At 42.1% G+C, this 26,985-nt stretch overlaps 1 protein-coding gene across 6 annotated transcripts in view; it reads left to right on the forward strand.

Annotated features, from left to right (window-relative positions):
* KANK1 (KN motif and ankyrin repeat domains 1) overlaps window positions 1–26,985 on the forward strand; it is a 170,650-nt gene that overhangs the window by 121,270 nt on the left and 22,395 nt on the right. For all 6 annotated transcript variants that reach the window (XM_084629554.1, XM_084629551.1, XM_084629550.1 and 3 more), the window contains one exon: window positions 22,838–25,486. In XM_084629554.1, coding sequence (XP_084485680.1) covers window positions 22,838–25,486 — 2,649 coding nt within the window. The remainder of the gene's footprint in view (window positions 1–22,837; window positions 25,487–26,985) is intronic.

Raw genomic sequence — 26,985 nt, forward strand, 5'->3', positions numbered from 1 at the left:
TACCTGCACATGGGTGATCCAGCACAGTCCACCCGTCTCGCCCAGACTTCCAGGATTCCACCCCCTAGTTCATTCGTTAGCAGCATTCTTACTACAGTCTGCTAACATGTCTGTTCTTTATCTCAAGCTCCAGTCATGCTGTTTCCACATGTTCTGCCCACATTGCAGTTAATATCCAGTCCTTCATCTTCCATTGTATCTCCAAGGTAACTCCATATATATGTTAACTGGTCTTGACAGACCATTCATACGCACCCCTACCTCAGCCCAATGTCTATGTTGTGAACACCCAGTCACTTCGTTGCTTTCCCTCTGCTGTGTCCCAAGAAAGAAATTACCTCCTTCATTCCTAGTGGGTAACAATACAAAAGGAAATGGGGGAAACTGAGTCTTATACTTACTTTTCATAAAAACAGTCCAGAAATTTCCAATGTTCTCCACAGGTGTGCTCAGAGGGTGTCATGAGCAAAGATCATGTGGTATCTGAGTCAAAATATGATGAGCCATGACTATCCTGCTTACCGAAAAAAGGCCTGCACTGCATCTTATGGCATAACGGCCACTTCACCTTAAACGGTCCCTTGAAATATGTGTTAACTACTTATGCTAAACAATCTTATGCTAAACAACATTGCATACGTCTTATGGCTCAAATTAGTCTCCTCTCACTTAAACTGGCATTCTGGCTTCTGTAATAAAGACTCCTGCCAAGGTTTGTTTTAAAAGGTGACATTGAGCCGTGAGTGCACAGCACTGGTCTGGTGTCAGAGCAATTACATTCTTGAAGGACACTCAGAAATTTTAAGGCCAGAATGGACCATCATGATCATCTAATCTGATCTCCTGCACATTGCAGGCCACAGGACCTCACCCACCACTCCTGTAACAGACCCCTAACCTCTGGCTGAGTTACTGAAGTCCTCAAATCATGGTGTAAAGACTTAAAGTTACAGAGAATTCACCATTTACACTAGTTTAAATCTGCAAGTGACCCATGTCTGATGCTTCAGAGGAAGGCAAACCTCCCCAACCCCACCTCACCCCCGGGTCTCTGCCATTCTGACCCGGGGGGAAATTCCTTCCTGATCCCAAATATGGCGTTGAGTTAGATCCTGAGCATGTGGGCAAGACCCACCAGCCAGACACCTGGGAAGGAATTCTCTGTAGTAACTGGGAGCCCTCCCCGTCTAGTGTCCCATCCCGGTTGTTGGTGACATTTGCTGCTTGCAGTCGCAGATGGGCTACAGGCCATCATAGGCAGTCTCATCATACCATACCCTCCATAAACTTATCAAGTTCAGTCTTTAGGTTCTCCCCTCCCCCCGCCAGCTCCCATTGGAAGTCTGTTCCAGAACTTAACGCCTCTGATGATTAGAAACCTTCACCTAATTTCAAGCCTTCTCTGTACCTGTTCCAGTTTGAATTCATCTTTCTTAAACATGGGAGACCAGAACTGCACACAGTCTTCCAGATGAGGTCTCACCAGTGCCTTGTATAACGGTACTAACACTTCACTGTCTCTACTGGAAATACCTCGCCTGATGCATCCTAGGTTTGTATTAGCCTTTTCCACACCCGCATCACATTGGCGGCTCATAGTCATCCTGTGAACAACCAATACAGCCAGGTCTTTTTGTTCTGTCACGTCGAACGGATACGTCCCCAGCTTATAGCAAAAATTCTTGTTGTTAGTCCCTAAATGCATGACCTTGTACTCTGCACTATTAAATTTCACCCTGTTTCTATTACTCCAGTTTACAAGAGTTTGAACAGGGGAATCATTAACAATATGCTAATAGCTCTAATCATTTATTGACACTAACTCCCCAGCTTGGCCATCAAAAGTGCATGCTCAGTTTATACAGGCATGTAAGTAAACTAAGTGGACATTTCATCACATAAAGAGTCATGTTTTCAGCTGTACTTCTCTATGGGCACATGCAAATTGATGTTTGCACATGCAACTAGAGTAGCGAAGTACCCAATCTGTTCACTTAAATTGTTATTTGCATACTTTAAAAGCAGTTTTTGCATGTGGAAGCTTAGAGGCTGAGTTAGGGCTGGCTGGAAAGGTAACCATAAATCTGCTTCGATCATTGGTATATCTGCTAAAGTTTAAAGTCTTTAAAAGGAATTATTTAAGACAAAAATACATGTTTGACATTTTATACACTAAATAGGCACAAATTTTAGTGAGATGCTCCTTTTAAAAAGAGGTAGGAAATGGGGTATTCTGAACAACATTTTAAAAAGTGAGAACTTCATCTATATTTTTCCATCCGTGGTGGAATAAAGACCCTCTTGGACAAATGTCGGAGGTGAATCCTGTCCAGCTTGCACTTGGACCTGTGTCTCTTGCTCTGTCTGGTTTTTGTTTTGGAAGAGGGTGCGATATAGTCTGTTGTTCTATGAAGCCAGAATGGCCACCAATAGACACCTGTCTATACACTGGGTCCTCTGTTTTCTGCTGATAGATCAGGTTCTCAGTCATTAGTGCTGTTCTCTGGCTTTTTTTTTTTCCTTCCACTGTAAACAGTAGCTGAATGTTTTTGTTTGGCACCATAATAATCTGGAAGGCCAAGAGAGTGAATAAACACATAATCTCTGCCTTTGGTTTTAATATTCATTAGTCCAAATAGATGTCAACATGTGCAATCAACCTATGGATGAAATTCTGACACATTTGCAGATTTTTTTTTCTTCCCTTATGTTTATGGCAGAACTCTTGGGTCTGGTGAATTACTGAGAGAACTTTGAAGAAGGTCTATTATGGGTGTGTGATCTTGGATGGGAGAGTTCTCTGTCAGATGTCAAGCACTTGAAACCACAAAATAATTATAAGCAGATGGAACATGTGGGTACAGCTGCTGTTCTCTTTCCCTTTCCAAAATGCTTTGCTATCCTTTAATATGTGTTTTCATTACTCAGTTTTTTCCAAAAGAATTTTGACATCTTTTGATGCATACTTTTGAGCATAACTTCAAGTTTGGGGGGAAAGGAGGGAACTGTTTCATTTTCATGCATGTATTCTATTTTTATGATTTTTCCTGTATCCAACAAACTCCTATGGAAAAAAACTAAAGATGGGCTGTCCTATTTTTCTTTTACCAATCTTAAGAACCTGTTGCTCAAACTAGAGATTGTACTAATAGTTCAGAGGCTTCCTGTGAATTACTTTTTCTTAAATGAAATTGGTAACTGCTTGAAAGGGACAAATTTTAGGTCTGATTTCTCCCCAGGCAAGAATCCTGTAGAGAAGAACACTGAGAGCAGCATTCTACATGGAATGGGTGATGCAGGGTTTGGCCACCTTTCTAACTGGGACTATACTCTGGAGTACTGTAAAAACCAAATGTGGGCATGGTCCCAGCTGCCTACGTGCTGCTCAATTAGCTGTACACAATGAAGAGTGAGGGAGATTGTGCATTGACACATCAGCAAGAGGTGTTAGTTGTTTGGTTTCCACCCAAGATTTGGGCACATACTTCTGCTTATTACTATGGGCAAAATTTTGTTTACTCTGTCCAGATACTTATTGTTACTTCCTCCTTTCTTCTTGAATCAACTTTAGATCTGCTCTGCGTTCACCTGACAGTGGGATGACAGCTGGGAGAGGGCTGGGTTGCAGTATGTATACAGTGACCACCGGTATTTCAAGGAAATAAAAGACAATTGGACAAAGCTTATTTTTAAGAGACCACTCCCCCAAAAACATTTTTTCTTCATGTTAGAAAATCCTGGATTTATATTACAAGGGTGTGAGTCTACTCATGATCAATGCTTGAACAAATTCTTTTTCATCTTGTTAAATATTACTTTGCTCCTTACTGAATACAGGTTGATATTAGGCAACAAATACAGGATGTCCATTAAAATACAGCTCAGATAGTCTCCCTGCGGGCTAGTTGGGGGGAGGAGGGGCATTCATGTTGGTGTGTAGCAACTTTCATGTCAGCGTACACACACAACACTTGTACAAGGCCCATTTTCAACTGGGGCCGTGAGTCTACATTATACGTTCATGTCAGTGCGGTTGCACCAGTGCAAAAAATATTCATGTAGACCAGGCCTGAGCATGTGAGATGTGCAACATGACATACTGCTGCCTCTGTGGCACAAATGTAGTGACTAGAGCGCTGAGATTAACTCTCTGTTTTGGTTTGGTGGCAAAAAAACTTTAGCAAACGGAAAAGGAAAAAAACATAACGCGTTGTGCATTAAAACATTTAATTCAACCTGCAATGCAGTGTTTTGTTTGGTTTTTGAGCTTTTTTTAAACTTTTTAAAAATAAAATTCAAGTACATTTTTAAACAAAACAATTTTGTGTCAAAAAATTGAAATGTTGCATGTTGAAAGAAAACATGTCAATGTTTTAGGAATATTTTTTTTAACCCAAACCGTTCACCAAATTCTACATCAATTCACTAAATATTTCATGTGAGCTGAATCTGCATTTTTTGACAAAAGTTTTTTGGCTAAAAAATTTTCCTCACTTGTTGTCGTGACATCTCTCATTTTTGAGAGTAAAGTACAGCAGTAGGATCCAGTAAATAGAGGGCAGAGGCATTCAAACAGAAACTGGGAAAACACTACTGATACAATATTCTTCTAACACAGTTTTTAATGCTCAGCCTGCATGGGATGCTGCTGCGAGGGGTCTCCACTTCCCTTTTCTTCTAGAGCAGTGGTTGGCAACCTGCGGCCCCGCAGGCCATACACAGCCAGTCAGGGTAATCCGCTGGCGAGCCACAAGACAGTGTTTACATTGACCATCCGTAGGCACGTGCCTCTTCTCGCAGCTTCCATTGGCCGGGAACGGTGAACCACAGCCACTGGGACTTGCGCGCATCTGTGCCTGCGGACGGTCAGTTAAACACTGTCACGTTCGGACATTTGGAGGAACTTACTCTCTGCTGTTCACCACAGTTCCAGTCCCAGCTGACAGTAGAATGTATGGATGGGTATGGGTATCGTGTTTTACTGGTATGTATACCGTTCCATTGCTGGTGAGCCAGAGTATCATACCACTAGAGCAGAGGTTCTTAACCTTTTTGGGCTTAGGACCCACTTTGATTGCCTGTCGCTACCCAGTAAACAAGCTTTAGTGGGAAAAAAATCTGGATTACTAAATATTTCTTACCCACAATATATAATACACATTAATGTAATAAGTACACCATGTGTACCATAGCAGCAGCTCCTGTCCTATGGAGCTGGCTGGGCCATGCTCTTGGTTTCGTGATCTCAGAGATCACAGCACACCACAGGTTTGGCCTGATCCCTTTGATGGCGGCTAGCCATGTCAAATTTGTGTGAGTGGCATTGCAACTTTGTGTGCATGGGGTTTCAGTACCACTCACTCAGATTGGTGCAGCCGGAACCCCTTCCCCCACCCCCGTTATCATGACGGAGGGGTGGCTTAGCCAAACTCAAGCAGGGAGCCAAGCGCAGCCACCCCTGTGGGACCGGAGCCACACAAGCCACTGCTGCAACGTGAGTGTGGGGGCAGGCTCAGCAATTCCGCTTTCCCTGCCGACAGACTCACAGCATTGCCAGGTTAGATTTTTAAAAAAAAGAGCAAAATCAAATTTTAAAAGAAGCAGCTCAAGCCCAAAACAAGCTCAACCAACTCACTGCCCCTTTATAAAACAGATCTCGCTGCTCCATTACTTTAAAAAAAATACTACTCTGGTTATGTTATTACTACACCAGAACTTAGCATCTGCCTCGTGCTCTCATTTGTAAAGTGTCTGATGTCCATGTGCTGTGCAGGTGGCCACGGCCTGTCCCTGTCGCACCACTTAGCTGCCTGTGGCTACTGGGTGTTTTTCACACTCTTCTGTGTGTTGAGGAATTTCCAGCATGGTAGATGTACCCTGGAGAACTACACAAGGGAGTCCAGTGAAGCTGTGGAGCACATAGAGGCATTGTCCTAGACACGCTTCCCACATCCACTGTTCCTTTCCAGGGAAGAACAGAGTCTTCTCCCTGAATCCTACAGAGGCATAGAAAGGTTCTTTTTCCTTCCTTAACAATTGGGGGAGGGAGGAGCCTAACTTGGGAATCTTTGTTTAGTCAACCGGGGTTTGTTGTAGCGTAATCTTGTTCGGTTGATGTTTACAGTCTGCATTTTAGGCAGAGCTGAAAAGAGGCTTAGCTGAAAGATGCAGGAATCTCTTTAAGGGCTTGTCTACACTGGCGCTTTACAGCACTGCAACTTTCTCGCTCGGGTGTGAAAAAACACCCCCCTAAGCGCAGCAAGTTTCAGCCCTGTAAAGCGCCAGTGTAGACAGTGCACCAGCGCTGGGAGCCGCACTCCCACCGCGGAGAGCTACGCCCCTCGTGGAAGTGGGTTTTTTTAGAGCACTGGGAGAGCTCTCTGCCACGGCAGCGCTTTAATGTTGTCAGAGTAGGCTAGCCCTAAGATGCTGTGAATTAAAATGTCTAGGCGGATTCCCAGTTACATTGACTTGAGTTTGGAGGGATATCATATCGCTATGAAACCAAATAAGCTTATGTATAATTTTAAAACAACTTGTCTCAATGAGAAAGGCACCAACTGTAGTTTGACCATTTCATTGAAGAAGAAAAATGCTTGTGTCTAATTTATATAGAAAGGTTTTATTTTTATCCTTCAAATTATAAGTTGTATTAGACCAGAGTAAATAAAAGCAGAGTGCACTAGGATGATGGCAGCTACAATAGAGATAATTATTTGCCCAAATTATCTCTGTGTGTGTCTGTGTGTGTGTGACACAGAGAGATAGAGAGAGAGAGAGAGAAACCAACAGACAGCAGGGAGGAGAGGGGAATGAGTAAGAGAAATCATCACAGCTTTTCATTCTTTCCTAGTTTGACATCATCAGAAATATTTAGTCCTTTTTTGCTTATGTTTTAGTACAGTACGTTTGTCATTGTTTGTTTGTTTTTATAAATTTAAATCATTGTGAGGAGTAGTCCTCAGTGTCAATTATCACAGTCTATAATGCAAAGAAAAACATTGGAACTAAGCTTCTATGGCTGGCAGGCAGACTAGAATTTTGTCAGGAAATTCCAAAAGAGTATAAATAAATTCTCTGTAGCAAACCCTGGGCTCCTTGCCTGCTGATGTGTCAGGAGTACGCATTCCCTTTAAGGCTGAGGAAAAGTGTGCTTCAGACTTAATTTCCTGAAAACGAAATACTGAAACATTCAACAATTACCTCTTCGCGGAATGGTAAGTAAGGCTGTCAAATAGAGGAGAAGTTAGAGGGGAAAATGGATGTTAGCTTTGTTTGCCATTGGTAAAAAAAAAAAAAAAAGAATTAAAAAAAATAAAATCCCCCCGGCAACTGGTTTAATTGAAAGCCAACCACCAAGTCCTGGTACATGCACATTAGTTGCATACATTCTTGCTGTGGTTTGGTCTGTTTGTTTTAACATAAAGTTTCGACTGTTCTCTTGGACAGGGTGGCATTGTGTTAGGCTGCACACTGAAGAAAGTTTGTGTTTATGGTTTGCGTCAACTCTGGACAGGGTTCTTGTTGTTTTTGCTGTCCTGTGTTTGTTACACACTGAGTAGTTAGTTTCTTGAAAGGATGCATATTTTCTGTTCAGAGATGTGCTTATATATCAGGGTACTTTTTATCTTCAGGTGCGTGAAGCACCAGACATACTTATATCAAGGTCTCGACAGCAGAAGTAGCAAAATCTCCTTTGGGTGGCTTGATTGTGCTGCTAGTGATCTACTTCTAAACCACTGTTTTCAGCTATTCATAATTTGCTCATAAAACTACCTTTTAGGCAGATATTTTATATACTTACTCTGGCTGATGCTTAACTTTATAAAAAAAATAAAGATTGAAAAAAGTCAGGTCAGCAGTTTGACCTATCCAAGTATGGAGAAAAGGTGTTTTTTGTTTTGTGGGGTTTTTTGTTTTGTTTGGTTGGTTTTTTTTGTCTTGTTCAAACAATGGTTCAGATATTTTGTTTTCAGATAATACAAATGGCTTTTGTTTTAAAGTATCAAATGCAGCACGTATCTAATCCCAAGTGAGGAATCTGTGCTGGATTTTCAAATGGAAAAACAAAGCTAAACTGTTTTTGAAATTGCATACTGAGTGCATGTAGAGTATATCACTTTTCTTACTGGCATGAGCACTTACCAAAAGTAGCTGTCCCAGTACTTACATGTGAAAATATTTGTGGAATCATTATCGGATAAGACAGGTTTTTTCCAGTTGACCTTACAGCTTCAGAGAGGGGTGACCTGGAAATGGGGGTCTCAGCAATAGTTTCATACAGTAAGCTTATATATCCTAAAGAGATTGGACACTTTCCTTATGGTGACCCTTTCCCTATAATAGTAACCCTGTTTAACTGTTCCCAACTGCTCACCTCTTCAGAGATTAATAAACTTAGAAAGGTAATGACATTATAAACTCAATCTGTTTCTCTGAGTACACAGCTGTGTCTGGGTAGGAGACAAATGCAGCTGCCTTTGCTTGAGTTTCAGCTGATGTAATTGATTGAAGTGTTGGTTTGAGTGTTAGGTTTGGGATATAGATATGGGATGGGAGAAGCTCTCTAGTTAAGACCTGCATTTCATCTGTGTCCGTTCTGACTGGCAAAAGCTAGCAAGAAGATTCTGGAGCCATTGAAGTTGGTTGTCAACACGTTCTCTCTTTAAGGAAGCACTAATTAGACCCTTTTGACCGATATTGTGCCCAGTCTCATTACTCTCTCTTTTTGTTATGGAATGTTATTGAGAAGGCTGTGGCAAGACCTTTCCAGCAGAATCTGAAGTACTGTTTGTCCATGATTTTAGCTGATTCGGCTTTAGGTCTGGGTTGGGTTGAAAGACTGCATGAATGCAGTTGGTTGGTAATCTGTTGATGATAGATGGGAGGTGTGTGTGCTTATACAGATGACCAGAAGGAAGTGGTGACCTGCCTTTGGACCCCAGCAGGAGTGGATGAGTGACTGTGTTCCTTTCGTTTTGACAGATTCAAGGGGTTATTGGTTAGCTACTCTCCTCTGCATCAAGAGCTTTCTTAGGCAGAGTTTCACAGGGTTCCCTTCTGTTGCCATCCTGTTCAATGTGCGTATGAGCTTGTGTTTGCTAAGAAAAAGTTGTATTCTCAACTCAAGTCAGGTAACTCACAGTAACAAACATGAGGTGAAATCCTAGTGGCGACCAGGCAGATTGTCTTTTAACTTGTGTTAAAGTCAGTCTGCCTAATCTTCACTAGGATTTTATCTCATGTTAGTTTCAGAGTTAACTAACGTGAATTAAGAATTCCTAGTAAAAATGCACCCAATAGGGTAACTAGGAAGGAAACATGGGCAGCTTCATCCTCTGTCAGCAGTTCTCAACCAGGGGTCTGTGGCCCTTTGGAGGTCCCCAGGCCTTTTCAGGGGGTCCGTCAAGCAGGGCCGCTCAGAGCCCCAGCGGCTGAAGCTTGGAGTCCTGAGTCCTGGTACCCTCTGGGGTGGACCCCCCTGCCCCTGCCTTGGGGGGGTTAAAGCCCGGAGCCCTAAGCCTCAGCACTCCATGGGGCAGAAGCCCCAGCAGAAACTGCCCTGCAGGGTAGAAGCCACCCCCACCTCCCAGTGTGGCTAAAGCCCCAAGACCTTGAAACCCCCCCTCAGCCCCACGGAGCAGTAACCCCCACCACACACAGCCGAAAACCAGAAGCCCCCACAGCTGAAGCCTGGTGCTGCCACCCCTCCCCGCTCTCCCCCCGCTAAACCCCCCAGCCGCAGGGCCACGGAGTTTTTATAGTAGGTGGGGGGGGGGGGACTCTGAAAGGAAAAGGCTGAGAACCCCTGTTCTCTGTGCTGCTTGTCACCCAGCTTGATATCTCCATCTCCCTCAGACTAGTCTGTGTGGATGAGTGATTTGCCTAGTGCTAAGTGGCAATCTGTGGCTTTCAGGCTGGTTACTTGACTCAGTTTAGACAAGACTTAGAGGAGCAACTGGGAAAAGTGCTAAGATATTGTTGCCCCATGCCTGCCATTGGTATACAAAGCTCACAGCCTGGAGGTGTTGTGGTTGCTGAAATCAGCTGCGGCGCTTAAACTAGTCCAGTCCCCTGTGACTTAAAGGAAGGGGCATTCTCATGAAGCTACCTGCCAGTCCAGCACTGGCTTTTCCTCTACTTCAGCAGCGCCAGAGTCAGTTGACAAGGCAAACTTTAAGGCCTTTTTCCATTCAGGCTTTTGAGAGGTGTGTAATTGGAGTGGGGGGCGGAGGCGGGGGTTGATCGTCATGACAGGTTAATATAGATAAGGTGGACTTTATTTTTTCATTGATTGATCTTATACATTTTATACGTTAGTTTTTATGACACATGTGCCTAGAACAAGTGGGTAGGCATGTCATAAAGTGAGTGGAATAAAATAAATATTATCAGATGATGGAGATGCATCCTCAAGTAGATAAATCATGAGAGATGCAGAAAGTTGCAATTTTAGAGTATGCTTGAAAATAGCAGGGTGCCTGAACTTGCCTTGTTTGCATCTGGTTTTGGAAGCAAAGTAGGCTGGGTTGGGATGTCAGTGCTTGGATATGGAGACCGCTAAAGGCAAAAGGAGCCTGCAGATTCACCAGGTAGTTCTTATGCAGCAGCACAACATTTGAGAGAGAGAGAGAGAGAGAAAGTCAATTTGTTTGAGCAGCTTTTCTGAAGGCAGTGAGACTGTGATGAGCCAAAACTTGCCTTCTGTGGCGCTCCCTCCAGTCTATGAGAGCTTCCCACTTTCTTCTGATTGCCCTTTTTCCAGGGAGCTCTGGAATTTGGGTGGGGGAAGATGCCAGCTGATGTCTCTGTGAGCAGTGAGGACTAGTGGGGATGAGCCATTGTGCTGAGGCATTCGTGACAACTAATGAGAGAGAATACACGATGGCAGCTTTAATAGAGGCCTCCAGCAATATTTCCTGCCCTGGAAACAGTTTGGGATATAGCATCTGTACTCCTTCCCACCCATGCTATGTGTTTCCTGCCTACTGCTACTCCACTTCCCTTGATGTCTCTGAGGCCTTGTCTACACTACAGGGGGGAAGATCAATCTAAGCCCTGGTCTACACTGGGGGGATCGATCTAAGTTACGCAACTTCAGCTATGCGAATAACGTAGCTGAAGTCAACGTACTTAGATCTACTCGCCGCGGTGTCTTCACTATGGTGAGTCGACTGCTGCTGGTCCCCCGTCGAGGCTGCCTGCACCTCTGGTGGTGGTGAAGTACAGGAGTCAACGGGAGAGTGCTCGGGGGTTGATTATCACATCTAGACTAGATGCGATAAATCGACCCCCCACTGGATCGACCTGCCGGATCAGTGGGTAATGTAGACATAGCTGAAGTTGTGTAACTATGGGTATGTGAATAATGTAGCTGAAGTTGACGTACTTAGATCTACTTACCGCGGGGTCCACACTACGCTATGTTGACAGGAGACGCTCTCCCATTGACTCCCCTTCTCGTTCAGGTGGAGTACAGGACTTGATGGGAGAGTGATCTGCAGTCGATTTAGTGGGTTTTCACTAGACCTGCTAAATCAACTGCCGATGCATCGATTGCCATGTGTCGATCCTCCAGTAAGTGTAGACAAGCCCTGAGACAGAGATGGGAAAGGGACCAGAACAAAGCAACCTTAGGGCTTGTCTACACTTACCAGGGGTTCGACGTGCAGCGATCGATGCATCGATGGTTGATTTACTGGGTCTAGTGAAGAGACCCACTAAATTGACCGCAGATCGCTCTCCCGTCAACTCCTGTACTCCACCTGAACGAGAAGTGCAAGGGGAGTTGACGGGAGAGTATCTTGCATCGACATCACATAGTGTGGACCCCGTGGTAAGTAGATCTAAGTACGTCAACTTAGGCCTTGTAGTTGAAGTCATCTTTCCAGTGGCCAGAAGAGGTGATTTGTTATACTTACAAAGTGTCTGTGCTATAGTATCACCAAAACTAGCACTGTATCAGGAAAACTAGTACAACCAGAGAGTAGGCTTCAGCCTACAATTTTTAGGCCTCAGATGAGGGGATTATTAACAGAGAAGGTAGGTTGATTTGAGTGTGATAAGAACCATTTTGCATTTGAATGCAGACAATCCTAGTTCAATGTTTTGTGTGTGCGTGCAACGATTCCGTATAAATAAGCATAATCCTTTATTTAGTGTTAATTAGCACGGGTGACTTCTTATATCCTGCACTCATTTTCCAGACTAGCCTCATCACCCTTTATTTATTCTTACCAGAATGCTCTTACTCATTAGCTGTTCTTGATTTTAAAATCAAAATGTCTCCTCAGCCAGAGCTAACCTTAGAGTTGCAGTGGCATATAACTTTACAAAATTGCCACCTTTTGGGCTGCAACTTCTCAGCTCGGAGGTTTTCTATTTTTTAAAGAAAAAGGAAGTTCAGCTCTAACGTATAAGGATCAAACATTCAAATAAATGCATGTAACTATTTTTGGCAAAATACTTTTAAAATGCACTATTTATACTTCATCTTTCTTTCCTCTTCCCCTTTGAGCGATCTCTTCCCCCGCCCTCCCCGCCCTAGCCCCCCCTCAACCACTGTTAATTGCCCTTAGTTACTTCAGCATGAATGTAAAGTTGGAAAATTCCAAGATAAGGCTTCCACAGCAAATTTAATTCTGCCCAATTATGTGTGTCTGTTGCATTTGCGTCTTTTTGTTAAATAGCAACTTATAGCATGTACCTTGTAGACATAGTTATTAGGCACATTTTTTACAAGTACTAAAATTAGACTTGGCAGAATTCAATTTTTTTTTTATTTTACAGATATTGATAATTTTTATTGATTTAAATTTTCACAGCTTTGGGGAATTGTGGGGTGGGCAGACAGTTTTTTAATGATAGCAGATGTTGATATGCAAAAAGTTAGTTTTATAACAGTTAAAACACCAATTGTCAACCTCGCATGTCAAAATATGTAAAGTAAATATTCTTAAATCAAACTCTAATAAAAGTTCTTAGGCAAAGTTAGAAAAACGCTGCTTAGCTGTACATTTTGATGATTGATCAAAATGTTTTTTAATCAGTTTTTGTGTGTAGGGTGAGATCTACATTTGCCAATACTTACTAATAAAAATCTAATCCATGCACACCTAACTGAAATGTAAATTGTGGAAGTCACGCACAATGGGTTGTGTTAATTAAAATAGCCACAGTTAGCTCCAGAAATATGTTGACATTCGTGGTGAAGATAATGTAAATATAGATATGGAAAAGGTGTCTCACATAGTGTCGTGAAAGTCATCAAACTGTGTTGGACCATTACTCTGAAAGTAAACTTTTTTTGTAATTGAACGATGTTACTAAGGTCCCAATCCTACAAACACTTATTTATGCCCATATATAACTTAAGCACATGCGTAGTCAGGCTGATTTCAGTAGGGCTCCTCACATGCATGAAGTTCTGCACATGCATACATGTGTGCAGGATTGGGTCCTAAGGTGGCACTTGAACATGCTCTCAAAAAATAAAACTATTACTACTTGTACCGAGGTCAGGCACAAGTAGTCAGAACAGGGCATAGAGCTACAGAGGAGTGGACGAGATGACCTCTCGAGATCCCTTCCAATTCTGTGATTCTATGAAAAGCCAAAGCTTCTGTCCTGTGAGCTAAAGAAATGGTTCCACTATTTTAGGAACTAAAAATTGAGCAGTAAATAGTCATGGGACATGTATAAACAAATGAATTTATTTGATCACTTAGAACCAGACCAAAGTGCGACCACTGACACTGTTCCTATGACGTGGTGATTTTTTTGGGGAGAAAAATTAATTCAGTTGAAGAAAGCCTGTTCACTGTGGGCCTAATCCAAAGCCCAGTGTAGTCAGTGGAAAGACCCACCTCTTGACTTTAGCAGATTGTGGATCATGTCCTATATTCTTTGTTTTCTTAATGGGCCCACTTAAGATAGAAAGAGTAAAGAGTTAAGGCATATGATCCATCTTAACTATACCCCATTTGCCAAAGTATTGTGATGTTTACAGTAAATGTAATGGAATGCTCAGGTCTAAGACCCTTCACATGCAAACACAACATAGTGATTACGAACAGTCTTTTGTTTAGCTCACTTTCCTTATGCTCGTTGATTGGAAGGCTTGGTCTTCACTAGTAAACAGTCTAACTCCTAGTGTAGACAATGGTATGTCAACAGAAGGGCTTCTTTCATCGACATAGCTATTGCCTTTTGCGGGGGTGGATTACCTAAGCTGATGGGAGAAGCCCTCATGTCCATGTAGGTAGGATCTCCACTGAAGCACTACAGCACAGCACAGCCACTTCAGCTTTTTAAGTGTAGACAAGCCCTAAGGCTGGGTCCTTAACTCACCACTATGGGATTAGGTACTGCGGATATCTAAACAATATGTAAGACTACATATTGCATGAGTTTACCCTTTTTTGCCAACATAGAACAAATTAACATAATATACAAATCTTCACCATCCTCTTCCATCATGAGGGCAGTGTTTTCTCTGGAAACTTTTATAAAAGACAGCAGATATAGCGATATTGGAGAAAATATAGAACAGTCATCTACAGCATGCAAGTGTGTGGGTGTTCTGCAACATCCAAAATGGAATAAAATGCTATTCACTACAAACATTTGTATTGTAGTCTTCACCATGGTGTCTGGGTGTTGGATCTTTATTTCACTTTATTAACATCAAAAAGAAGTTGCTATCCAAAAAGCTCTTAGTGTTTTTCCAAAATGTAAAATACATATATGGTTTAGATTAAGACAAATTTTGTTTTAGTTTAAGAATATTTTATATATATACACACACACACACACAGGGCCGGCTCCAGGCACCAGCTTTCGAAGCAGGTGTTTGGGGCGGCATTCCGAATGGGGGGGGGAGGGGGCAGTCCGTGTCCCATGGTGGCAATTCGGCGGCAGGTCCTCCAGGAACCTTTACTGTAAATGGAATTTCTCTATAACAGGAGAGCCAGGGCAAACCCTTCCTTTTCATTTCGGAGTGGTAATGGAGTCTCTCATCGTCTTCTGCAGTTGTGGTAGTTCAGGGTGGGATGGAGAGTAGGTTCTGGAAGTCCATAGCTTTACTCTCTATGGGAAGCAGCTGTAGCTAAATCAGCTCCTCTTCATTTCCAGTTGGCAGCAGTTGTAGCAAGGCTGGAAACAAGAGAAATCTTGTCTCTCTCCAGGGCAGTGGTTCCTTCCCTGCATTTTCCCTGCTTAGCTAGAGTAGGTGATGAGAGGAAGGTAATATTGTAAAACTTATTGCCATGCTTTTTAAAAAAATCTGGAAAGGAAAAAAGAGATTTGGTGCTGCTTTAAGGCATAAGGAAGGCCTGACAGGCTTTTTTCCTCTCCTTATTCACTTGATATTCCTCAGATAGAAGAACAAACGGGCGGGGGTGTGGGGAATCAGAAAACCCATTAAGTTCCTTGCAAACACAATAAAGAACCGAAAAAGAGACCCCCCTTTTTTTTCCTCCCTTTTCTGTGTTACCTTTTAAATCTGAGTCTGGCACATAAGAATATTATGTGGTTTCACAGTTATACCAATGTTCTGCTTCTTTGCAACATTCCTTATATCTTTTTTTATGTGATAATTCTTGGAGAATGTATTATTCATAACATTATTTCAGTGGAAAGGTTTTTTTAAAATAGTTATCAGACTAAAGGTAAAATGCTTGAGCGCACATACCCTAAACATATGGAGAGAGAACCTTTTAGATGCAAGCTGTATATTCTTAAAGGCATCTTAGATTTAGAATAAGCTTTTAAAATGTTTTCAGGCTGCCTTTCTTCTCTTCTGTTCACTACTTCTTGACCCTCCCAGGACACTATACAGTAGTGATTTTTTGTCTTAATTAGCATGTTGAACTGAAACTACATCTGTCCAAATTCTCCCTTTGTCTCCTATTGCTTACGCTTACATGATACCAAGGCTTTTAACTAATTTGAACCCATCAATTAAACATTGTAGTCTTTGAATCTCCCATTCAGGGAGAAGAAGCAATTTCTGTGGGCTATGCTAGCTCTGACTCAGTGCTTTAATATACTGAAGTTCTTGTGCAGTGCATCGGATAGGATATAATTTAATGGAAATTGGCAAGACTACAGTGTTTAGACAGAGCTGGTCACAGCAGTTTCAGGAAGAGAGAACAGAACAGTGTGTTTGTTAAATGATGCCTATGTCCAGTTTGTGATTATTATTCAGCAGGGAGACGGAAGTGCAATTTGTGCACGCTTCTAGATAACTGAATTAATGGTGACAGTAACACAACGAGGCCTCTACAAATTAAAAAAAATTCCAGAATACCTTGCTTCACAACCACTTGTCCAAAATGAGCACATACAATGTAAAGTCCAGCTTCTAATGGTTGAGTGTTCAGCAGATGAAATAGCAATGCATATTAAATTCCCAAGCTGATGACTTAAGTCTCTGTGTGTGTGTGTCTGTGCGACTGTGTTAAAGTTAACCTTTGCAAATCAACACGCAAAGAAAAGAAGTTCATTGTGGCGCAGTGGTGTAATTTATAGTTGTCTGAAGTATTGCAGAGATCTGCGAATGTCTTTTATTTGTTGCAGTGCCCATATTCAGCTAGCCAAGGACCAAATAAGAGGCTCAACAGGAATCTCTTTAGTGTTCTCTGTTGCCACTCTTTTTAGTGGCAGTGGGATTTCTTGCTCACTCAGAGTCCCAAGATATGCAGACCTTTCCTCTTGGCTGAATGGCAGATCGATTCAGCTTCCTCAAAAGTTAATCAGTGCTGCTTTGTGCAGCACAATACTACCCACCAAATGCTAATGGAGCGAGTGCATCCATGGTGCGTCCGGTATATCAGGGCTAGGAAAGAAAAGAATAACGTTCTCACAGGGTTTTATTTCTTTTCCTTTTTAGTAGATTTTTGAAACTGGCAGAATCATTTTCCATTTCCCTAAAATAGCAGCCCACTTCACTTTGTTTTTGTACTTTGAAACTTCATAGCAAAGTCTGAAATGGATGTGCCTGTAAAATGCGTAAAGGCTTGGCACAGCTCTGACATGGTGCATCATAGATTTTTCTTTCCTCCAGATTGCATAACTTCTTGTTGTTTATCTGTAGCATCAAGAACCATTGCTGCAATGATCCCCCTACAGTGGTGTAATTGTGCTAGTAAAGTGTACCTAGTGTTATTTTAATGAAAAATTGTGTGTGATTAACTGCACACAACTCTTAAAAAAAAATACAAGTAAGTAATTCTTATTATAGGCTGTCAGGTGCAAAATGTCAACATTACTAAGATACCCAGTTTAGCTAGAGACCACCAAATTAGCCACAGCCTTAATTGCAAAGATGCAAGGAATTGATATGATTTTGGAGAGGCTTAATTTCGGTAATTTCCACCTGAATTGTTTCAGGGAGAAATATTTGACAGTTTAGCTCTTATGATTTAAACTTAAATGAGCTGTCTTCAGAGGTTTTGAGTAATTTTCCACTGTTAGGTTAATTCTGGAGTCTTGGGACTTTCCTGCCACAAAAGCACAATGCATGATATGAAGGGTTAAATGTTTAATGAAATTCTTACTACTTTTTTTAACCTTCCACCTTTATGGTTTTGAATTTGACAGAAAAATATAAGTGGTTAATTTTGAAAATAATACAATCTTTTCTACAGTTTATGCCAAAGTTCTGAGTCTTTGTAGCAAACCAAATGCTTCTGCTTTCTATAAACTGGTTTTACAGAGAAGAAAGTCCGTAAGAACATCTGGCACTTAAACTGACACTGCCATCTTGTTTTTTTTAAAAATAAAAATTTAAAAATACAAAAGCTAATTTTCTGAGATAATCCTTTAAATAATATGTCATGAATAACGGTCTGTTATTGGAGGGGGGCAGTGTGGCTGGTAGCAATGTCTACTGTTAGGGTTGCCTGATACTTATCTTTACATCTCTGTTTTCAGTTGCTTATAACATTGCCAAACTTTAACTGTTTGGGCTGAAATTGTCCATACTGGGAGTCTGTCTCAGGTTGAATATTTTTGGAAATATTCAGCCAAAAGTCTTCAACAGTTTTTGAGAACAAGGCCAGAAAAAAAATCATTGTTTTGCCCATGTGAAATTCTGGCAGCCTTTTCTCTGCAAAGCTCTAGTGTCCTCTGCCTTTAACAAATTCCATCCCTGCCACATTTCAGGGACTTGCCTTTTGCCTTCCTCATGAAAAAATGCTGCTATTTGACCATGTTATAAGCCCTTTTGAAAATCATAATTTACACATGCTGAGTAGAGACTTCCCAGAGCTATGCAACTAAAAATGGCAAATATTCAATCCACACTGAGCATGCCTCGGGGCTGCAGGAGGCTGAACAGGATTTTCCCTGTGACTGCAGATCTCTGTGCCAGGACCGTGCATAGAAGAGGAGACAAGAAGGGTGTCTCTCCTGCACGCTTATCGACCCTTCTGCTGGGTCCGAGCATTGTGGAGGCGGAAGTCTCCTGCATCAACTGCACGGGGGGACAAAAGCCGGATCTGAGGATGAGATGGGGGAAGTAGGTTGGGACAAGGAGCTGGAGTGGGGTGGGAGGCAACTGGGGCTGAAGGCTGAGAGGAAAACTGAAACTGTAGTTGGGATGTGGAGAGGAGACTGGGACTGGCTGGGCAAGGAGATCAGGAATGAGAGCCAGGCGGGCAAAGAAGACTGGGACATGTTGATCAGGATATTATGCCTGTAAGGTAAAGTATCCCTGGCCTGCAACCAGTTGGCTGAAAGAAAGGAGTGGGGGAAGAGGGAGGGGAACAGATCTGACAGGCAGGGAGGGAGTTTGGGGAGAACTGGCACTGGCCAGAGAGACTGGGACAAGGAGCCACAGGGGTTGGGAGACTGAGATTGGATGAGGAGCCTGGGGGAGAGAAATTAGGACTTAGGAACCCATGGGGGAGATGGAGATCATGGGTGAGGAAGCAACTGTAGGCCAGTGAAGGGGTCAGAATCAGATCAGGGAGAGGAGCTGGTAGGGGGGGAATCAGGAATGGGGAGGATAGGCAAGGAATGGGACTTGAGCATGAGGGGTGAAGGAGAAGACTATGACTGCACCTGGGAGTCTGGAAAGGGAGACTAGAACTTCCTTGGCAATGAGAATTTATTTGGTTGAGGAGAATGGGACTGGGAGGAGAAGACAGGAACAGGAAAGAGAGAGGACAGGAATGGGGCAGAAGGGATCAAGTGGGGTGAGAGGGGAGGCAGAAGTGTGTGCCCACTCAAGCACATTTCCCAGCCTCCTTCACTACACAGCATCCACGTTCTGCAACAAATGAGGCAGAGATCCTGTAGAGAACAGCCTCCTTCAGTACACTACCCTGATCATCTCATGTGGAAAAATAGTACATGCTTATGTAACTAAAGACTGAATTGTTACCCCTTGTGACCAAGCTACTAGTGAAAATTTTGGGATCTTGTAAGTTGTTCAGTCAGGAGGAGAAATTGATGATGGAGTCAGGTATTTCTTTGATGCAATCCTGTTTATGTACAAAGAATGTACAGAAAGTCCTGTTTCCCTGAACACAGTAGGAATAAAACAACACGAGAGTATGTTAGCTCCCATTTCCAAGCCCCCTTTCCAGTCAGCACTTAGCCCAAAATCTCCCTCATAGCTTTTCTCAGGGCCATGTTCCCAGTGCTTGTCCCCACTCTATCCTTAGCTTTTCTGCTGTTTCTTAGTTCTCTGGTGTTCATCACTGCTTTACCTTCTCCCTTTTGCACAGTCACACTTTCTATTAAAACAATACCCAATGACTCCTCTCCACCCACATAGTTGAAATTCCTGATCAGCCTCACCTGTTCCTGTGTTTGGTTAGAGATCCCTATTGTTTCAGCTACCTGCTTCTCTAAAAGAGCTTAATGACTTCTTACAGCTATCTTAAATGAAGGGCAGCAGTTATACCCTCTAGATTCAATGAGGTTTAACCCAGCAGTAGCCTAACAGCATCATCATGCATACACCCAAGGGAGCTGAATTAAGGCTGCACATGCAACCTTAATTCTGCCACTTCCTATCTTTTGAGTGCTTGAATTTGCAACCTTAATAATATTCTTTATAGTTTTTGTGTGTGTAATATATATACATACATGGATATTTTTGCTGCTGATATTTAGAAATTTATTTTGGGTAAGTCCATGAGTAAAAACACCAAGACCCCATTCTGAAACTGAAGTGTTTTATCTGGCAGTCCAACCCCACGCTATCAATTGCAGGATTGGCGCCTCTCCTTCCTTTTTAGTGCACACACCCACCAACTACAAGCTCAGTTTTGCTGCTACGACTGCAAATCACCCTTTTGCAGGACCATTGTTAAAGTATGAGTTCTCCCCGACCGTAGAGGAAAGTGTGGTGCCCTCAAGTTGCTGCAGAAGTCAGGAAGCACAATTGACTGAGATGAAGGATGGTCCAGTAGTTAGGACAGTACCCTAGGAATTGGGAGATCCAGGTTCAATTTCTTGTTCCTCCACAGACTTCCTATTGTGACCTTGGGCAAGTCTCTGAGCCTCAGTTCCCCATCTGTAAGTGGGGATAATAACACTTCCTGACCTCACAGGGGAGTTCTGAGGATAAATGCATTTAAGATTGTGAAGTGCTTTGGAATCTGCTGATTAAAAGTGCTATTAAGAGGCAGATAGTATTATTGTCCTCAACAAAACGGTGAAACTGACTAGTATTTATTTGTATTACTGTTGCACCTAGGAGCCCTAGTCATGGAACGGGACCCTATTATGCTAGGCTCTGTACGTATGCAAAACAAAAAGATGGCCCCTGTGTTGAAGAGCTTACAATTTAAATAGACAAGACAGATCCAAGGTGCGGGAAGGAGTGTCAAGCAGGTCAAGTGAACAATGTGATGGCGTCAAAAGTCATGTTAGTTCCACAATTTTTATTTATTTATTTTTTGGTTGGTTGGGTTAGTGAGGAAGGGAGAGTGACTGAGGAGGACAGGGAGGGGAAGAGTAGGGTAAGAGGAGTGACTCTCTGAGATGAAGAGACTGTGAGGGAGAGGGAGGGTTGGTGCAAATAACCAATCAGCACAGGGCAGAGAAAGACCAGTCAGAACTATGGAAAGTTTTCCAAAGTACCAAAAGTATGCTTTGGTCAAATTCACCAAGTAAATTGAAAAACCTAGAGATTTCTTTATTCTAATCTTTGTTAGAGCATTCTTAGGTGTCACTTCTAACAATAGTAGATTCAGGGTGATTTGGGTTTTTTTAAGTTGTGTATGTACCTTTAAAAGGGACACCAATTTAAAATGTAGTCATATTCAAAAAATGAGCTAGAAGTTGTTTTCAGGTACTGTGGCTGCCTGCAGTAGCCTGTGTTTCTTTGTTGGGGGAATATTGGAGGGGTAGCCAGTTTAGCAAACATACAATCGTAGCTTGTAGACCCAAGTGCCAGATCAACTTTATATGCACAGAGACTGTGAATAATTGTTTTTAAGGAGGAACTAAAATGCAGTAAGTATATACAGTAAAATGAAATGTATACACAAATTAACAAAGATTCATGGGTGGGGAGGGAACAGAGGAGAAAATGGGTGGAGATTACTGCACCTTTAAAAGACTAACAGTTCTCTTATTATTAAGACGATAGAGCATGGTGACTGCTGAGGTTCCTTATGGGTGCTAAAAAGGCAGTAGTTTTCAGTTCTGCTGTAGAACAGAACTCATTGGTGAAAGCTCAGCCTATGAAAATGTGCTCTGCTTGGCTAAGTTTACACTAATGTGGACTTTTTTCCTTAAGGGGTGAAGAATGAGAAAGTTGAGAGGCAGGGCTTTAGTGAACAGAGAGCTTGTTGAAGCTAGGACGGCAAGGAGAAAAATCAGAGGCCTTGTTTTAGTTGGATGGAAAATGTATGGTCTGAGAGCAGAGACATGTCGCTAATTCAGGTAACTGGAAAACTAACGTTTATTGTTTGCCCTGCAGTTCAAAAGTACCTGATTCCTCTCGTGAGTTATGAATAGTTTTTGTGGGGAAGGAGGAGGAGGCTCTGCAGCGACCTCATGTATAAACTTTCTGTCTGCAGAAGCACAACAGATGTGGCAAAGTTTTATTTAGAATGCTTTGGTGGCATGTGAGTCCAGTGTTTGCAGGAAGCTGTGCTGTCCTGACATCTGAGCTGGCGATTCCTCTTTTGGCTGTGGAATTTTAGACTGCATTGGAAACAGGTCTCGCTGCATATTTTTAGTGTGTGGGCTTCGTGCAGGATTGAAATATAAAAGAGACAGATTCACAGACACACATCAATGTGCTCCCAAGCAAGAGAGAGCTCGAATTGCTGCTCCGACTTAAAACTGATCTGAAATTATTTTAACCTTTTTAAAAACCGTTGCCTGAAGTCTAACTGCATTGGCAAATTAGGGAGGAAACGATTTCTGCGTAACCCTTTTAATACTCCCTGAAGGAAGCACTGTCTCCAGATGGTTCACTGCAGCACAAAGAATCACCTGATCCTTTCATGCCGGACCTAGCACTAACCTGTGTGAACGTTTGTTGTGATGTGGTAGCGGTACCGGAGTTCCTCGAAGTATCATTTCCCGCTATCGATAAAGACCTTTGCGGGGCCTTCATAAATTAAAGCAGCATATTTACATGTGTTTACTTACGATTTCAGCATTAAATCTGTGTGTGCATGAGAGAGAGGGAGAGACGTTTTTCAAGGTGAATGAAGATAGACAAGTAATATGTCTTCCAACTTGTAATGTTTAGTCTGTGCTACGAGTAGAGTGTCATTATCTTTTGCTTTTCCGCTGTATAGTTTAGCCAGAAGTAGCTTGTTTTATTTTATTTTAAATGTATTGATTTTGGGTTTTTTCCCTACAGAAAAAGAGGAAGGTGTTCTGAGTGGAGACGATGACAAAGAACATAAAGATCCCTATTTTGTGGAAACTCCTTACGGCTACCAGTTAGACTTGGATTTTCTCAAGTATGTGGATGATATACAAAAGGGAAACACGATTAAGAAATTAAATATCCAGAAGAAGAGGAAACTAGTACCAACTTTTACAGGTACCAAGAACGCCAGTGGCCAATACAGTGGGTGGACCTCAACAGAGTCTCTCTCTTCATCAAACAGTGATGAGAATAAGCAGTCCTCCTTTGCAGCAAGGAATCAAGTAGCATCGTCTGTCACTGCAAGGCCATCAATTTCCTTTGAAGCCTCTCCTACCTTCTTAACCATTCCTGAGAGCAGACAGCTTCCCCCTCCTTCACCACAGCTTCCAAGGCACAATCTTCATGTAACAAAAACTCTCATGGAAACCCGGAGAAGACTGGAACAGGAGAAGGTTATAATGCAGGTGACTCCAGGGGATGTCCGCAGGCCCAGGATTTCCAGCTTTGGAGGCCTGGGCTCAGCAAGCTCCCTTCCTTCCTTTGTAGGATCTAGTGGGCACAATCAGATGTCTCAACAGCTTCAAAATGGTTACCAGGGTAATGGAGACTATAATGTCTATCTTGCTTCCTCTTTGGGCAGCTCCATCCGTCATAGCCCATTGAGTTCAGGAATATCGACCCCTGTGACCAATGTGAGCCCCGTGCATCTGCAGCATATCAGGGAACAAATGGCAGTTGCCCTCAAACGCCTCAAGGAGCTTGAGGAACAAGTCAAAACTATTCCTGTGCTCCAGGTCAAGATTTCAGTATTACAGGAAGAGAAAAGACAGATGATGGCAGAACGCAAAAGCCAAAGAATACCCAATCAAAATGACACTTATGGCTTCAGAAAGCGATCTTATAGTGCGGGAAATGCAGAGCAATGGGGGCATCTGTCTCAGGTCAGAAGAGGAGGTGAATTATATATAGACTGTGAGGAAGACGTGGAGCAGAACTCACAGAGGACAGAGGAGTTTAGGCAGTTGACTTTTGAAATGCAAGCATTGGAGAGAAAAATTCAGGACAGCAACTATGAAATCCCATCTAATCTTCGGATGAACAGAGAAAATCTAACAAAAGAAAGCAGGTCGGTTGCTGTGGGTGCTGATGAAAATATGAATGATGTAGTTATATATAACAGGTCTTCCCGACCATGCATGGAGGTAGCAGTGGGAACAGAGAAAGAAACTAGAGATTCTGGAGTTGGGGTGACAGAGATGATGCTTGGCATCACCACAGAAGCTGACAAAGAAATAGAGCTTCAGCAACAGACCATTGAAGCCCTAAAGGGGAAGATCTACAGATTGGAGGTTCAGTTAAAAGAAACTACTCATGATAGGGAAATGACCAAATTAAAACAAGAGCTGCAGGCAGCTGGATTTAGGAAAAAAGTGGATAAAGCATTGATGGCTCAACCTCTGGTTTTCAGCAGAATGGTGGAAGCTGTAGTACAAACAAGAGACCAAATGGTAGGAGATCATGTGGATGTTGCTGACTCCTGTGTGGGGAACCATCTACAAATGAGAGATATTGGAATCTCCTGCAGGCCTAATTTGCAGAGTACAGCTGTGGGTCCAGAACTGCTAATGAATCGGTGGCTTGTGAAGGAGAGAGCAGACATGCGTGACCAATGCATTGGGAGATCTACTGAGATGTGTGACAAGAATGTGGGCACAGAAATGAGTGTTTGTGAAACTGGCATCAACACAGAGGAGTCTGTGGATAATTTGAGTCTCTGCAAGACAAAAGCGGAAATCAAGGAAGTACGATCGATAGGTTGTGGAGACTGTTCAGTGAATGTGACTGTTTGTCCGCTAAAGGAGTGTGTGTCCCGCAGCACAAACACAGAGGTTGTTTGCACAGTAGAATCTGCAGTTATGGCCGTGCCTCAGACAGCTACCCAGCAGACCAGTACTGTATTGGCAGTGGTGAACCAGTTCACCAATACAGAAACAGCTTCACTGATGGATTCCAGCACAAACACCACTTTGAGCACTTACGATAAACAGACTAACACTGTGAATGTCGAAATGCGGACTGTAGCAGTGGGAGATGGTCGGGTAAAGGACGTAAACACATCTGCCAAAACTCGTTCCATTGGAGTGGGAACTTTGCTTTCTTGTGACTCTAGCTTTGAAAAGACCTCTGTGATAAAGACCAAGGACTGTGGAGTAGGGCAGATAAACGTTCATGAGAACTATCTAGTTGGTCTTAAAATGAGAAATATTGCGTGTGGTCCCCCACCATTATCTGTTGTGTCAGCCAGTACCAGAAGCATTGGTGTTGGGGATGAGCCTGTGTATGAACCTGTGAGCATTTTAGTGGAAAGTCCTCTCCCTCCACCTGAAATGAGGACTGGCTTGGATCACTACATTGAGCGAGTACAGAAGCTGCTGCAGGAACAACAGATGCTGCTAGCTGAAAACTACAGTGAACTGGCAGAAGCTTTTGGAGAGCCTCACTCACAGATTGAGTCTCTGAATTCTCAGCTCATAAACACCCTTTCGTCCATCAACTCTGTCATGAAATATGCAAGCACTGAAGAGCTGCGGAACTTAGATATCCAGAAACAGTGTATGGACAGAAGTGCTACCCCAGGTATGTTGAGTGTGTGCATTCCTGTCACTCTCAGAAGGTGGAGAAGAATAGTGCTGAGCTTGGTAGAAATGATAGATAGATAGATAGATAAAACATCCGGTGATTGGGTGATGTGACAGAATTTAACTTGGAATATTTATCCATTTTTATAATTTAAGATTATTCAGATTAACATAGTTTTTGCTACCCTGTCCCTCTTTAATGGCAGAGTGCAGCTTTTTAAAACTATGGCAAGGCATGTTTGACTTTCTCCTAAGTCACATTCATCTTTTATAAGTTGAATATTCTAGCTGATGATGAGGCATCTTCAGCCTCTTTCTCAAAGGTTGGTGGTTTTGCTTCCACATTCTCCATTCATCTTCTTGTCTCCCAATTAGACCACTGTTAGGTACTGTTCCCCACTCTGTTAGCGTTGACTACCAGTGGGTCAGTAAGGAATATTTAGTAACAAGAACAACTGTGTTTCAGTAAGTGTTTGTAATAGTCTCCAGTTACAGCAGCACATTTACAAGGCATAAGTAATATTGACTACTTGGATTTTAGTGGTGCTCGGGAGAGGCTTAAATATTTTTTTTTTCTTGGTGTCCTGTTTATTTTAGAATTTGCGTAATTAACTTAGGGAATTTTTTAAAAAATTCTTTTGTACCTCTGCTCACAACTTTAAAGCATAGTGTCACCTACAAAAATGTAACTAGATATTTTTCTAACAATTTTATGTCTGTGAATGCCAGCTACGTACTACTGAATTCATAATAGTTGGCTTCTTAGAGATTGTTATGAGGTCACCAACCAACAATAACTTCTGCACAATGCACTCTTCCCACAGTGAAATAGTAAAAATAAACAGTCTACTAGAAAGATAGGAAATTTGTCCAAATAGACGTGAATATCAGTCTCCTTGATACTGAGTAGGAAAAATTACTGTAATAAAAAGTCTATTTAATAGTGATTATCTAGCACACTGCTAAATGAAGCTTTTATAGTTTATTTACTATCTTAAATAAATTTCTTCTTGTAGATTTGTAAAGACAGCTGCGTAAATCTAATATTTTTCCTCTTATGCATTAATTGGAATCATTTATTAAAACTTTTAATTTACTACAGTACAGCAGTAGGCAACATTTACGCTGCGATAAAGAAAATATACTATATCCTGTCTATATCCATACAACATAATATTTTATTTACACTATTATCTTTATAATGTACACATTATACATATGACTTCATAAAGTTAATGGTACTATAATAAGAATATCCAACAGGCATTAAAATGGCACTTAAAAATGTCAACCAGAATTTTAACAAACTGTTAATCTGCCACTCTATCCCTCACTTTTAATATATGATGTCAGACATTTAGTCTGAAGAACCTAGAAACTATCTAGGCACATGTAGAGTGGTGGATTATCTTCTAATAAAAGCATTTTTACTAGGCTTTATATTTCACATTCTTCCCAAAAATATTTAGGAAAAATTTCGTTTGAGCTTGTAATGCC

Source organism: Lepidochelys olivacea (genome assembly GCF_965140295.1).
Source record: "Lepidochelys olivacea isolate rLepOli2 genome assembly, chromosome: 5".
Lineage (NCBI taxonomy): Eukaryota > Metazoa > Chordata > Testudines > Cheloniidae > Lepidochelys > Lepidochelys olivacea.